The 13,031-nt window shown below is 38.5% G+C and overlaps 1 protein-coding gene across 4 annotated transcripts in view; it reads right to left on the bottom strand.

Moving 5' to 3' along the window:
* LOC126210582 (replication protein A 70 kDa DNA-binding subunit-like) overlaps positions 1-13,031 on the bottom strand; it is a 339,516-nt gene that overhangs the window by 228,256 nt on the left and 98,229 nt on the right. For all 4 annotated transcript variants that reach the window (XM_049939850.1, XM_049939849.1, XM_049939847.1 and 1 more), the window contains exons 10-11: positions 11,131-11,203; positions 6,616-6,778 (exon numbers count right to left, since the gene is read on the bottom strand). In XM_049939850.1, coding sequence (XP_049795807.1) covers positions 6,616-6,778; positions 11,131-11,203 — 236 coding nt within the window. The remainder of the gene's footprint in view (positions 1-6,615; positions 6,779-11,130; positions 11,204-13,031) is intronic.

Genomic DNA, 13,031 nt, shown 5'->3' with positions numbered 1-13,031 from the left:
CAGGAGGGGAAAATTGCTGCCCTTCAGGCTGAGCTAGATCAGGCTAGGGAAGATCTGGACAGGTTAAGGAGGGAGAAGGGCAAAGAGAGGTGGGAAGTGGCAACAGGTAGCAGAAGGAACAGGCCTAGAACTAAGTCTGACAGTTTTGTGGTGAATGTCAAAAATAAGTTTGACCTGTTGCTTCAGTTAGAAACTGATGAGCCTCAAGCAGAGGTAGGTGTAGACAGGACACAACAAACTTTCAATAGGAAATTGAAAAAGAATGTAGGAAAGTTATCGAAAAGGAAGAAAGTTTTGTTGTTAGGCAGTTCTCATGCCAGAGGTGTAGGCCAACTTCTGCAGGAGGAATTAGGACCAGAATACCAGGTCACAAATTTTTTCAAACCAAGTGCTAGTCTGGATCAGGTGACAGAGGATTTAGGTTCACTCTGTAAAGGATTTACCAGGGAAGACACCGTGGTTATTGTGGGAGGGCCAGGGAACAGCATTGACAGAGATCCTGGGTACAGTATAGAGTGTGACCTGGTAAAGATTGCGTCGGCATCGAGACACACCAATGTTGAATTTGTATCTGTCCTGAGACGTCATGACCGGCCTCATTTGGACTCTTCTGTTGGGAGAGTTAATTTGGAGTTGGAACGGCTGCTTGGGTCGGGTGCGGGGGCTCATATTGGTGTGGTTCCTGTTGATTATCTCAGTAGGTGGGACTATACCAGGCACGGCCTACATCTCAACAGGAAAGGGAAGGGGAAACTGGCTGGGGTAATAGCAGGAAATTTAAGGGGGGGAGGCACTGCCATGAATGGTAAAATACCAGTGGTTACAGGTGTTGGAGCAGCACCTTTTTTAGGATAGGTAAGACAGAAAGATGTCAAGTTCTACGAGAGGTCAGGATTGAAACAAATCTTCAGTTTAGGAAAGAAATTAAACAGCACAATTCTAGCACATTGGATCACCAATCACAGCTATCAATTATAAATTTTCACCAATCACCAGAAATTTTATTTCCACCAAGTTGTAGCTCAGTCCTAGGTAATTGCATTGATGAATTAAAGTCACCCAACCCAGTTGACATAATCTGCCTCTCTGAACACCGTGTGACCACTGGTATAGGAACTAGGCCTAAGCACAATGAGAAACTCAGACAGGAGAGTACTGCAAATGTTAGAATAAGGAAAGGTTCTCATAAAGGTATAATTAAAAATAATGTAAGTATATTTCATCAAAATATTGGGAGTTTAAAGAATAAAGTAGATGAGCTTCTGGTTTGTTTAGAAGATTTAGAAGCTGAGAATGAAATAGATATACTATGCCTGTCTGAGCATCACATTGTTACTGATATGGATAAGGTAAATGTAAGTGGATATAAGCTCTCTGCACATGTAATGAGAGAAAATATGGAGAAAGGAGGAGTTGCCATATATGTCAAAAGTTATCATTGTGCAAAAAGTATAGAAACAAAAAAGTTTTGTGTAGAGAAACATATAGAAGCATGTGCCTGTGAGCTTAAATTAAATAAAGGCACATTTATAATTGTAACTGTATATAGGTCCCCATCAGGAAATTTTCATCTATTTCTGAAAAATTTGGACTCCTTGTTGTGCTATCTGTCAGACAGGGGGAAGCAAATTATTATTTGTGGGGACTTCAATGTAGATTCTCTGAAAGAGGGTAATAGGAAAAATGACCTTGAAGTATTACTCGGTTCTTTCAATTTGACACCCGTTATTGATTTTCCTACTCGGGTGGTAAAGGATAGCAGCTCACTGATAGATAACTTCTTTATAGACCAAGATAAGTTTAACCAGATAAATGCTCAGCCTGTTGAGAATGGTCTTTCTGATCATGGTGCACAGCTAGTTACAATATATGACATAGCTCCATTCAGCAATACTAAACAGTCCTCCAAAGTGGTACGTTCAGTCAACGATTTAACAATTGCAAATTTCAGGGAAAGCCTACAGCAGTTAGACTGGGATGAGGTGTACCGTGAACCTGATGCCAATTTAAAATATAATTTATTTCATGACATTTTTGTAAATGCATTTGAAAACTGCTTCCCCAAGAAAATAGTTAAATATACTCGTAAGAAACCTTGTAAGAAACCATGGCTTACTAAGGGTATAAAAATATCTTGTAACCGCAAAAGGGAAATGTATCTGACAGCAAGAAAGAGTAGTGACCCAGAAACTATCAAAAATTATAAAAACTACTGTGTTATATTAAGAAAAGTTATTAAAAAATCCAGGAGTATGGGTATCATGTCTGAAATCAGCAACTCTGATAATAAAATTAAAACAATTTGGAATATTATTAAAAGAGAAACAGGTCAACCAAGAGCAGAGGAAGACAGTATTACCATCAAATTGAATGAAAACTTTACGAATAAAAAGTCAGAAGTTGAAAATATTTTTAATAATCATTTTCTAAATGTTGTGGATATAGTAGGATCCAGGTGTTCATTAGAAGATGCTAGGCTGTTAATGGAAGAGGCCATACCTATGCAATTTGATACAATTGAAATCTCACCCACTTCTCCCTTTGAAATTAGGAAAATAATAAACTTGCTTAAAAGCAAAAACTCACATGGAATTGATGGCATTTCCAGCAAAATACTAAAAGCTTGTTCTCAACAGATAAGTAAGATTCTCAGCCACCTGTGTAATAGCTCTCTGGAACAGGGCATTTTCCCTGATAGACTGAAATATGCTATTGTTATACCTTTGCATAAAAAGGGGGATAGATCTGATGTCAACAATTACCGTCCAATCTCCCTTCTAACAGCTTTATCCAAAATTTTTGAGAAAGTAATGTATTCAAGAGTAGCTTCACATATCTGTAAAAATGAAGTACTAACAAAATGTCAGTTTGGTTTTCAGAAAGGTTTTTCAACAGAAAATGCCATATATGCTTTCACCAGTAAAATTTTGAATGATCTGAATAACCGAACACCACCCATTGGGATTTTTTGTGATCTCTCAAAGGCTTTTGATTGTGTAAATCATGAAATTCTGCTAGACAAGCTCAAGTATTGTGGCATGAGTGGGACAGTGCACAAATGGTTTAATTCGTACCTAACTGGAAGAGTGCAGAAAGTTGAAATAAGTAGTTCTCGTAACATGCAAAGATCAGCACATTCCTCAAACTGGGGAACTATCAAGAATGGGGTTCCACAAGGGTCAGTCTTGGGTCCTTTGTTGTTCTTATTATATATTAATGACTTGCCACTCTATATTCATGAAGAGGCAAAGTTAGTTCTCTTTGCTGATGATACAAGTATAGTAATCACACCTGACAAACAAGAATTAACTGATGAAATTGTCAATACTGTCTTTCAGAAAATTACTAAGTGGTTCCTTGTAAACGGACTCTCACTGAATTTTGATAAGACACAGTACATACAGTTCCGTACAGTGAATGGTATGACGCCATTAATAAATATAGACCTTAATCAGAAGCATATAGCTAAGGTAGAATATTCCAAATTTTTAGGTGTGTCCATTGATGAGAGATTAAATTGGAAGAAACACATTGATGATCTGCTGAAACGTTTGAGTTCAGCTACTTATGCAATAAGGGTCATTGCAAATTTTGGTGATAAACATCTTAGTAAATTAGCTTACTACGCCTATTTTCACTCATTGCTTTCATATGGCATCATATTTTGGGGTAATTCATCACTGAGGAATAAAGTATTTATTGCACAAAAGCGTGTAATCAGAATAATAGCTGGAGTCCACCCAAGATCATCGTGCAGACATTTATTTAAGGATCTAGGGATATTCACAGTAGCTTCTCAGTATATATACTCTCTTATGAAATTTGTTATTAACAACCAAACCCAATTCAAAAGTAATAGCAGTGTGCATAACTACAATACTAGGAGAAAGGATGATCTTCACTATTCAAGATTAAATCTAACTTTGGCACAGAAAGGGGTGAATTATACTGGCACTAAAGTCTTTGGTCACTTACCAAATAGTATCAAAAGTCTGACAGATAACCAACAAGTATTTAAGAAGAAATTAAAAGAATTTCTGAATGACAACTCCTTCTACTCCATAGAGGAATTTTTAGATATAAATTAAGAAAAAAAAGAAAAAAATATTAAAAAAATAAAAATAAAAAATAAAGAAAAACAAAAAACACAAAAAAATAAAGTTGTTATATTAACTTAAGTATGTTGTTAAATTAACCTAATTATGTCATGTATTGGAAAATTCGACTCGTTCCACATCATTACGAAATATCGTATTCATGATCCATGGAACTAGTATTAATCTAATCTAATCTAATCTAATCTAATCTGCCTAATACGTGGACTGACAGATAAGACCCACCATAGTTTAACAATAAAATTTGGGAACTGCTGAAGAAGTAAAGGCAGTTCACCCTCAGTTCAAAAGAAAATGCGCAGATGACGGCAATGGTCAGTTGGGATTCGTGCGTCTGTAAAATGATCTCAGCGTGAAATGTACAGCTACTGCCATCTCACCTAAGCAAATGAACTGGCTGAGAACCTGAGAAAATTTTGGTCTTATATAAAATAGATACTCCGGTCTAAGGCTTCTATCGTCACACTTCGACCAGCACGGTGTGGCAGTAAAAAATATTAAAAAGAAAGCCGAAGTTTTAAATTTCGAGTTTAAGAAATCATTCGTGCAGGAGAATTGTACTAAGATATTATTGTTTGACCACTGCACAGATTTGTATATGGATGACACATCAGGCATCTCTGGCATAGTGAAACAACTGAAAGAGTTCAAAACAAATAAATCGCCATGTCTAAACGGAATGAAAATCCAGTTTTAAAACAGTACACTGCAGCTTTGTCCCCTTACTTAGCTTGCGTTTATTGTGAATCACACACTGATTGCACAGTCCCACGCGACTGTAAAACAATGCCCATAACTCCTGTATATAAGAAGGGCAAAAGAACAAATCTGGAAAATTACCACGCAATATCCCTAACGTTGGTTCGCTGCAGAATTCTTAAACGTATTCTCAGTCTGAATATAATAAATTTCCTTGAGATGAAAAAGCTTCTGTCCACGAATCAGCAGGTTTTTAGAAAGAGCTGTTCTTGTGAAACTCACCTTGCCCTTTTCTCACATAATATACTTCAAACTACAGACGAAGGGCAACAAGCAGATTCCGTATTTCTGGATTTCTGAAAAGCATCTGACACAGTGCCCCACTGCAAACTGTTAATGAAGGTACAGGCATATGAACAGGTTCCAAGATGTACGAGTGGCTCGAAGACTTCTTAAGCAACAGAATGTCATTGTCCTTGATGGCGAGTATTCCTCAGATACCAGGGTATCTTTAGGAGTGCCTTACGAAAGTGTGACACGACTAGTTTTATTTTCTATATATGTAAATGATCTGGCAGACAGAGAGGGCTGCAATCTGTGGCTGTTTGCTGATGATGGTGTGGTGTACAGTAAGGTGGTGGAGCGACTGTCGAAGGATACAAGACAACTTTGACAGAATTTCTCGTTGATGTGATGAATGGCAGCTAACTCTAAATGTAGGAAAATGTGGACGATTGGAAGAAACAAACCTGTCATGTTCAAGTACAGCATTAGTACAGTGCTGCTTCCCACAGTCATGTCATTTAAATATCCAGGTGTAACATTGCAAACCAATGTGAAATGAAATGAGCACATTATAGTGTGACCTATTCTTGGATACTGCTTGAGTGTTTGGGATACATACCGTGACAGATTAAAGGAAGACATCGCAGTGATTCAGAAGAGGGCTGCTAGATTTGTTACCAGTGGGATCGAACATCACATAAGTATTACAGAGATACTTCTGGAACTCACGTGGGAATCCCTGGAAGCAAGGTGAGATTCTTTTTGAGAAAAATTTAGAAAACCAGCATTTGAAGTTGACAGCAAAATGGTTCTACTGCCACCAGTGTACTTTGCTCAAGGATCGCAAAGATATATGAGAAATTAGGATTTGTAGGGAAGTATGTAGACAGCAGCGTTTCCCTTGCTCTATCTACAAGTGGAACAAGAAAGACCTCCACCGTGCGCTGCACCACACAGTGGATTGCAGGGTACGTATGTAGATGAGGTCACTTCTCACAACATTGTGCCCATTGCACAATGACATCCAGTCGTTCACCCGTGAACTATTTCATATTGTTTTTATTCCAGATTTTCCATTGTATAACTCTACTTATAGCACATGCAGCAGTATGAGTTGTATTGTTGCCAATAAGTAACTGGTAATTTCCATTTTAAATGCCTACTGGCTACAGAATCTAATATTCACTATAAACATCGAGTGGGAACAGAAACCACCAGCTGTACAGCATATGCTGGATGTTGACAGATTTCAATTGACAGTGTGTATAGTGAGTACTGAATTCTGTAACCAACAGGCAATGAAATTGCAAGATGTTAGCTGGATCTACAACTAATACCACCCATTTTGTTACAAGCCAGTATCTATTAGGCAGAATTATTTAACTTCCACATGCCCCATCTGTAAATGAGTCTGGAAAGGCTCAAAAACTACTTTATGGAAATAAACAAATATTTCATAAGTCATTCACCAGAGTTTTCTGTGTTTAGATTCAACATAAGTTTGAGTTCCACTTACCTCTATGAGACCATAAAATATCTGACACTGTTCATCAAATGCTGTTGCAAGTATCTCCCCAGATTTATCAACAAATTCCATATAAAATCGTTTCCCTTCTCTGCTTTCATTTGAATATCTTCTTATTGGTGTCTTGTTTACAACACGAGCTTCGATTCTCCACCTGGAAACAGATAGCACATTAGCAAAAAGTGAATGCAGACATCTAGCTGTTTTCATGTATAATACAGAGTCAATCATTGTGAAAAGGATATACTGTTACAGACTGCAAATTGCAGATGTGCACAGCGAAAATACTGCTAAATACTAAGCTTTTGGAGAAAGCCTTCTTCAGAAAAGAAAGGAAATCACACACACACATTAACACAAGCAGACACACCTCAGGCACAAATGACAGTCATCTCCCGTCATTTTAGCTGGACTGGAATTCTTGCGTTGAATGAAAGCAGAAATCTGGAGTGGGACATGGAAGTGGGAGAAAAACATACTGTCTGGCAGAGTGTTGCAGGGAACAATGTAGAAGATGGCAGTGGCATGCTCAGGCAGTGTCAGGAGGCGACGGATGGGTTGGAGGGGGCAGCTTGGAAAAGGAGAGGAGATGAGAGGAAAATGATTGGTGGGTGCGAGGCGAAGAGCGAGCACAATGAGTGTGAGGGTGCATGGGCTGGGAGGAGGTTACAGGGCAGAGGGGGCAGAAAATATTGGGTGGAAGGTGTGGGGGCAGTAGGTTATCATAGATTGAGGCTGGGAAAATTTCATAATTGTTCCTAATAGTTGATATTCTAGCATGGATTTTCTACTATTTGATATGAGAAAAAAAAATATTTTAATGGATAGAAGCAACTTCAGAAATAGATTTATTCTAGTTATTGTCAACATAAGTTGCAAAACTGACACAAAATGAGCAATTCAGAAATATCAAGGTTTGCAAACACCTGAAGTTACGAATGTCTTGTACATGTGGTGCTCAGCATAGCACACACTGTAGATTGAAGAACTTTAAATACAGGGTATTCAGAAATACCTATTACAAACTACCAGGACTTGTAGAGCAGAGTCAGTATATAACATTCTGAACAGGAAACTCTTGTCCGAAAATGTGCCAGTTCCATTCTACAACACTTTCACATTCCAGATGTTCAACTATTCCACTCCTCCTTGATGAATTGAGTTAGGTGTGATGCAGTATAATTATTAGGTAACACTTTGAGAGAAAACATAACAAACCATCCATTTATCACTTAATCAAACAATGGAAAATATAGGATGGAATGTAACAATATTATCTACATCTACATCCATACTCCGGAAGCCACCTGACGGTGTGTCACGGAGGGTACTTCGAGTACCTCTATCGGTACTCCCTTCCATTCCAGTCTCGTATTGTTCGTGGAAAGGAAGATTGTTGGTATGCCTCTGTGTGGGCTCTAATCTCTCCGATTTTATCCTCATGGTCTCTTCACGAGATATACGTAGGAGGGAGCAATATACTGCTTGACTCCTCGGTGAAGGTATGTTCTCGAAACTTCAACAAAAGCCCGTACCAAGCTACTGAGCATCTCTCCTGCAGAGTCTTCCACTGGAGTTTATCTATCATCTCCGTAACGCTTTCGCGATTACTAAATGATCCTGTAACGAAGCGCGCTGCTCTCCGTTGGATCTCCTCTATCTCTTGTATCAACCCTATCTGGTACGGATCCCACACCGGTGAGCAGTATTCAAGCAGTGGGCAAACAAGTGTACTGTAACCTACTTCCTTTGTTTTCGAACTGCATTTCCTTAGGATTCTTCCAATGAATCTCAGTCTGGCATCTGCTTTACCGACAATCAACTTTATATGATCATTCCATTTTAAATCACTCCTAATGCCTACTCCCAGGTAATTTATGGAATTAACTGCTTCCAGTTGCTGACCTGATCTATTGTAGCTAAATGATAAAGGATATTTCTTTCTATGTATTCACAGCACATTACACTTGTCTACATTGAGATTTAATTGCCATTCCCTGCACCATGTGTCAATTCGTTGCAGATCCTCCTGCATATCAGTATAATTTTCCATTGTTACAACCTATCGATATACTAAAGCATCATCCGCATAAAGCCTCAGTAAACTTCCGATGCTATCCACTAATTCATTTATGTATATTGTGAATAGCAACAGTCCTACAACACTCCCCTGCGGCACACCTGAAATCACTCTTACTTCGGAAGACTTCTCTCCATTGAGAATGACATTCTGCATTCTGTTCTTCAATCCAATCACACAATTGGTCTGATAGTCCTTATGCTCTTCCTTTGTTCATTAAACGACTGTGGGGAACTGTATCTAACACCTTGCGGAAGTCAAGAAACACGGCATCTACCTGTGAACCCGTGTCTATGGCCCTCTGAGTCTCGTGGATGAATAGCGCGAGCTGGGTTTCACACGATCGTCTTTTTTGAAACCCCTGCTGATTCCTACAGAGTAGATTTCTAGTCTCCAGAAAAGTCATTATCCACCTACCACTTTGACATAAGACCAAAATAAAAGTAAAGTTGCTACTTATCATAATGCGGAGATGCCAAGTCACAGATGGGCACAACAAAAAGACTGTCACAAATACATTTTTGGACAACAAGGCCTTTGTCAAAAATAATAGACCACCCACCCGCCCACACACAAATACAACTCACACACATATGACTGCTGTCTCTGGCAGCTGAGTTGCGTTTGCATGAATGTGTATGTGTTTGTGTGGTCTGTATTTGATAAAGTCCTTCTTGGTCGAAAAATTATTTGTGATAGTCTTTTAGTTGCATTTATCACTTAAGTACATTTGTTTGTATTAACACATAACTGTGCAACGACAGCAGCAGAGTTGATATATGACACATTTTACACTGGTACGACTACCTACCAGCTGACCACCTGGGTGAACGGCCACCACCAAACTGTTGCTGAGAGTGAGCAGACCACCCTGTGGCACAACATGCAGCTGAACATAAAACGATTTATTTCAATGGCTCTCTCACAACCCAGACTATCTGGATCATCGCCTCCACCACCAGCTTTTCTGAACTGCACTGAAGGGAGTTATCCTTACAACACATTCTCTGCTCCCAAGACTATCCCAGCCTCAACCTACAGTAACCTACTCTCCCCACACCCTCCACCCAAGAGTTTCCAACCCTCTGTCCTATCACCTCTTCCCTATTCTCATCCCTTAACCCTCTGCGTGTGCCGCTCTATGCTAATTCACCCACCCATCTTCCCCCTTTCCTGCTTCTCTCCCTTTTCGGTCCCCATTAAGCTCCCTGCAGCCTCCTCATGCCGTACCTATTGGCAGTCCTGTCTTGCCTACATCTAGTCCCTGCACGCTCCAATAGACAGCACTCTTCTCTCCCCCCACCTGTACCCAGCCATCCCTTCCCCTTTCCTGGCCACTCGAGATTCCTGCTTCCATTGTATGTGAAAGTTGCAATCTGGTCCAAACTGTTGGAGAAGGCAGTCACATATCAAATATATAATTGAAACACAGTCCAAGAATGGCGCTAAAGCAGCTACTGCTCTACAGCACTGGTGATTTTCATGACTGGCAACAAATGATGAAGTGCACTGTTGAAATAAGTTTTGCGTTATTTATGATGTGGATACTGCTTAATATTTTCCTACACAATATTGAGAACAACTGTTTTAAAAACCATCCAAAATGAGCTAATAAATATGATATTCTAATTTTATCTGAAAGAAAACAAAAAGAAACAGACACACACAACTCACAATGGAGTTAACAAAATAAATAAATAAATAAATAAATAAAATCACAACAACAATGAAAAACAAAGAACAAAAAATAACCTTCCAGATCTCAGAAAATTGTCCAGTGCACACATCTACCATCTCCCAAAAAGACACACCCATAAACTGCCTAATTCACAGTGGCTCATGTCACCCAAAAACACACAAAGGATATTTTTCGAACCCACACAGAGACTAATGAAGTATCCACTAAGGAAAAGATAAATAACTCTATTACAGACACCAAGAAAAATACCAAAAATCAGTGGCTACAATCTCACCATAGTCCACAAAATTTATATTAAAAACTGCATGCCAATGGAAAGGAAAAAAATCTGAGAAAAGGCATCAGAACTGGCATGAATCTATGTTCACTCAGTTCACGTCTAACAGAATAAAAACACACAGCCAGTGATGTAGCAATGTCTAAATATATTTGAAGAGTTAGAAATTTTGATGTGTATGAAGAAACATCCAGACACTATTTTGACTGGAGAAACTGATTTGAAGCCTAAGAAATTCTTCAAAAATTTCTCCAATATTCTTCTAAACCTTTAGTTTTAAAATGCATTCCTTTGTTTGGATATTCCATTAAGACAGTTGATACACCTTGAAATGAAATTACATAATATAATATAAACATTATAATTATATAATCTGTGTAAACTTCATTGGCCACAAATAAAAATAAATGGAACTGTCCATCTCTGCACAGCAAAGATTGATGTACTCACTCTTCCCGGTATGGGCTGAGTTTAGCAACTGGGCAGATTTTTTGCTTCGGCTGTGGAGGGGTGTATTCTGCAGCTGGAAATGTAGACACATTTTTGAAAGAAAAACAATACTTCCTATGTCAGACTACAATCTCTAATGTAGCACTATAATTTAACATGGATTCTGCCCAATGAGAAACTTAATATACAAATACCAAAGATTATTTTTTCTTGCTTTTTTGCCATTGGTTTTAAATTCTTCCACAGCAGCTGTTGCACTTACGAGCTTCAACTGGTAAATGTAGGAACAGCTACATCATTTACTAATCAGAGCAAAGTAACATTATCTCAAAATCATGAACTATCTGATAATCTTAAATATTCTAGAGAGAGGAACTAATCCAAATGTTATCCATAAACTCCTATTGAATCTTAATGAAAAATCAACAATTCAATGCAATGAAATTACAGTTACTCCAACACTTCTAAAACATGAGACATCTTGTCTCATTAAAATATTAAAATCATTTTAATACTGTCAATCATTGTATTTTAATTTTAACAACAGTGCAGAAGTCATTTTCCTGTAGAAAACAAGACATCCATACTTGCATAATTTACTGTTTATAATCCAACCTCCTTCCAAACAAAAAAAAAAAAAAAGGCATAAATGGCATATAACTGAAGCCATTTTTTCTTTCTTTCTTCTTTTTCATGGTAGTTTGTTACTGTTGACAAGAGTTGGCAACATGTTTAAGGTCAGTCAGGCCACGAACAAATCTACAAAAATAATCAGTAAATACAAGGAGCGATCAATAAGAAATGTTTTGGTGCCAAGAACATTTGTTTAAGGAAAATATTTATATGTGCACAGGGTAATCATTAGCAGTATACCTGTAGTGTGGGGAAGAATGGAGAATCACTTAAAAGAACTATTTTAAAAGTGTTAGTGGACAGTCCAGCCCCATTTAAATGCTCAAGCTAGTGAGTTAAGTGCGAGCATTGGTGCACAAGGTGTTAGATCTTAAATGGCTCTTGCTGAGACAAAGGAACAAAAAGTCATAGAACTTCAGAATAGAGTAGAGCACGGGTGGGCAACTGATGGCCACAGGTCAGATCGAGCCCATGAATGGTTTCGGTCTGGCCATAGAACCAATTTGTGTGTGTGTGTGTGTGTGTGTGTGTGTGTGTGTGTGTGTGGGTGGGTGGGGACAGCAAGGCACTCACATCGTAATCCACCTGGGTCACATTTTCAGATATTTCTGCCGATGATCAGCTCAGCCTACCTTGAGTTTCCAGGTCGTGATATGGACCAATGAAAGTTTAGCCTAATCTGCACGTGCACAATACCATTTTGCCACCATTGGATTTGAATGACTAAGGGAAACACATTTCCAATCTGAGCTCGAAATCATGGCCCGCGTGCATGCGCAGAGTGGAGAAAGAGCTGACTACCTTGAAGGGGTGTGGGGAGGAGTATTTTCATCTCAAGATCAGTGCTGGCAAAAACAAAAACACACACACACACACACACACACACACACACACACACACACACACATAGTTGTTTGTTAGTTTCAGGACAGTATTTGTGAGTGTCTGTACCAAATTTATTCACAAAATGTCTGTCATTAAAACGAGAAACATAGATGCTGAATGTTGCCAATTCCAGGAGAAATTGACAGAGCATTATTTCTTTTCCATGTACAGAGATAAATCTGCTTCCTTGTTCTGTTGTGAAAGAATATAATATGAAAAGGCACTCTTCTAAGAAATACACTGCTTAACGACAGCTTACAGGGCAACTGCACAACGATAAAATTAAAATATTAATTCCAATTTGGAAAAGCAATATCAAATGTTTAGCAAGGTGAGGACATTGTGAGACAATTTGGTTGAAGTTAGTTTTATGGTTAGTAGAG

The sequence above is a fragment of the Schistocerca nitens genome, chromosome 10 (genome assembly GCF_023898315.1).
Source record: "Schistocerca nitens isolate TAMUIC-IGC-003100 chromosome 10, iqSchNite1.1, whole genome shotgun sequence".
In the NCBI taxonomy this organism is placed as follows: Eukaryota; Metazoa; Arthropoda; class Insecta; order Orthoptera; family Acrididae; genus Schistocerca; species Schistocerca nitens.
Note: the sequence above shows the minus strand (reverse complement) of the source record. Positions and strands in the feature narration are given on the sequence as shown.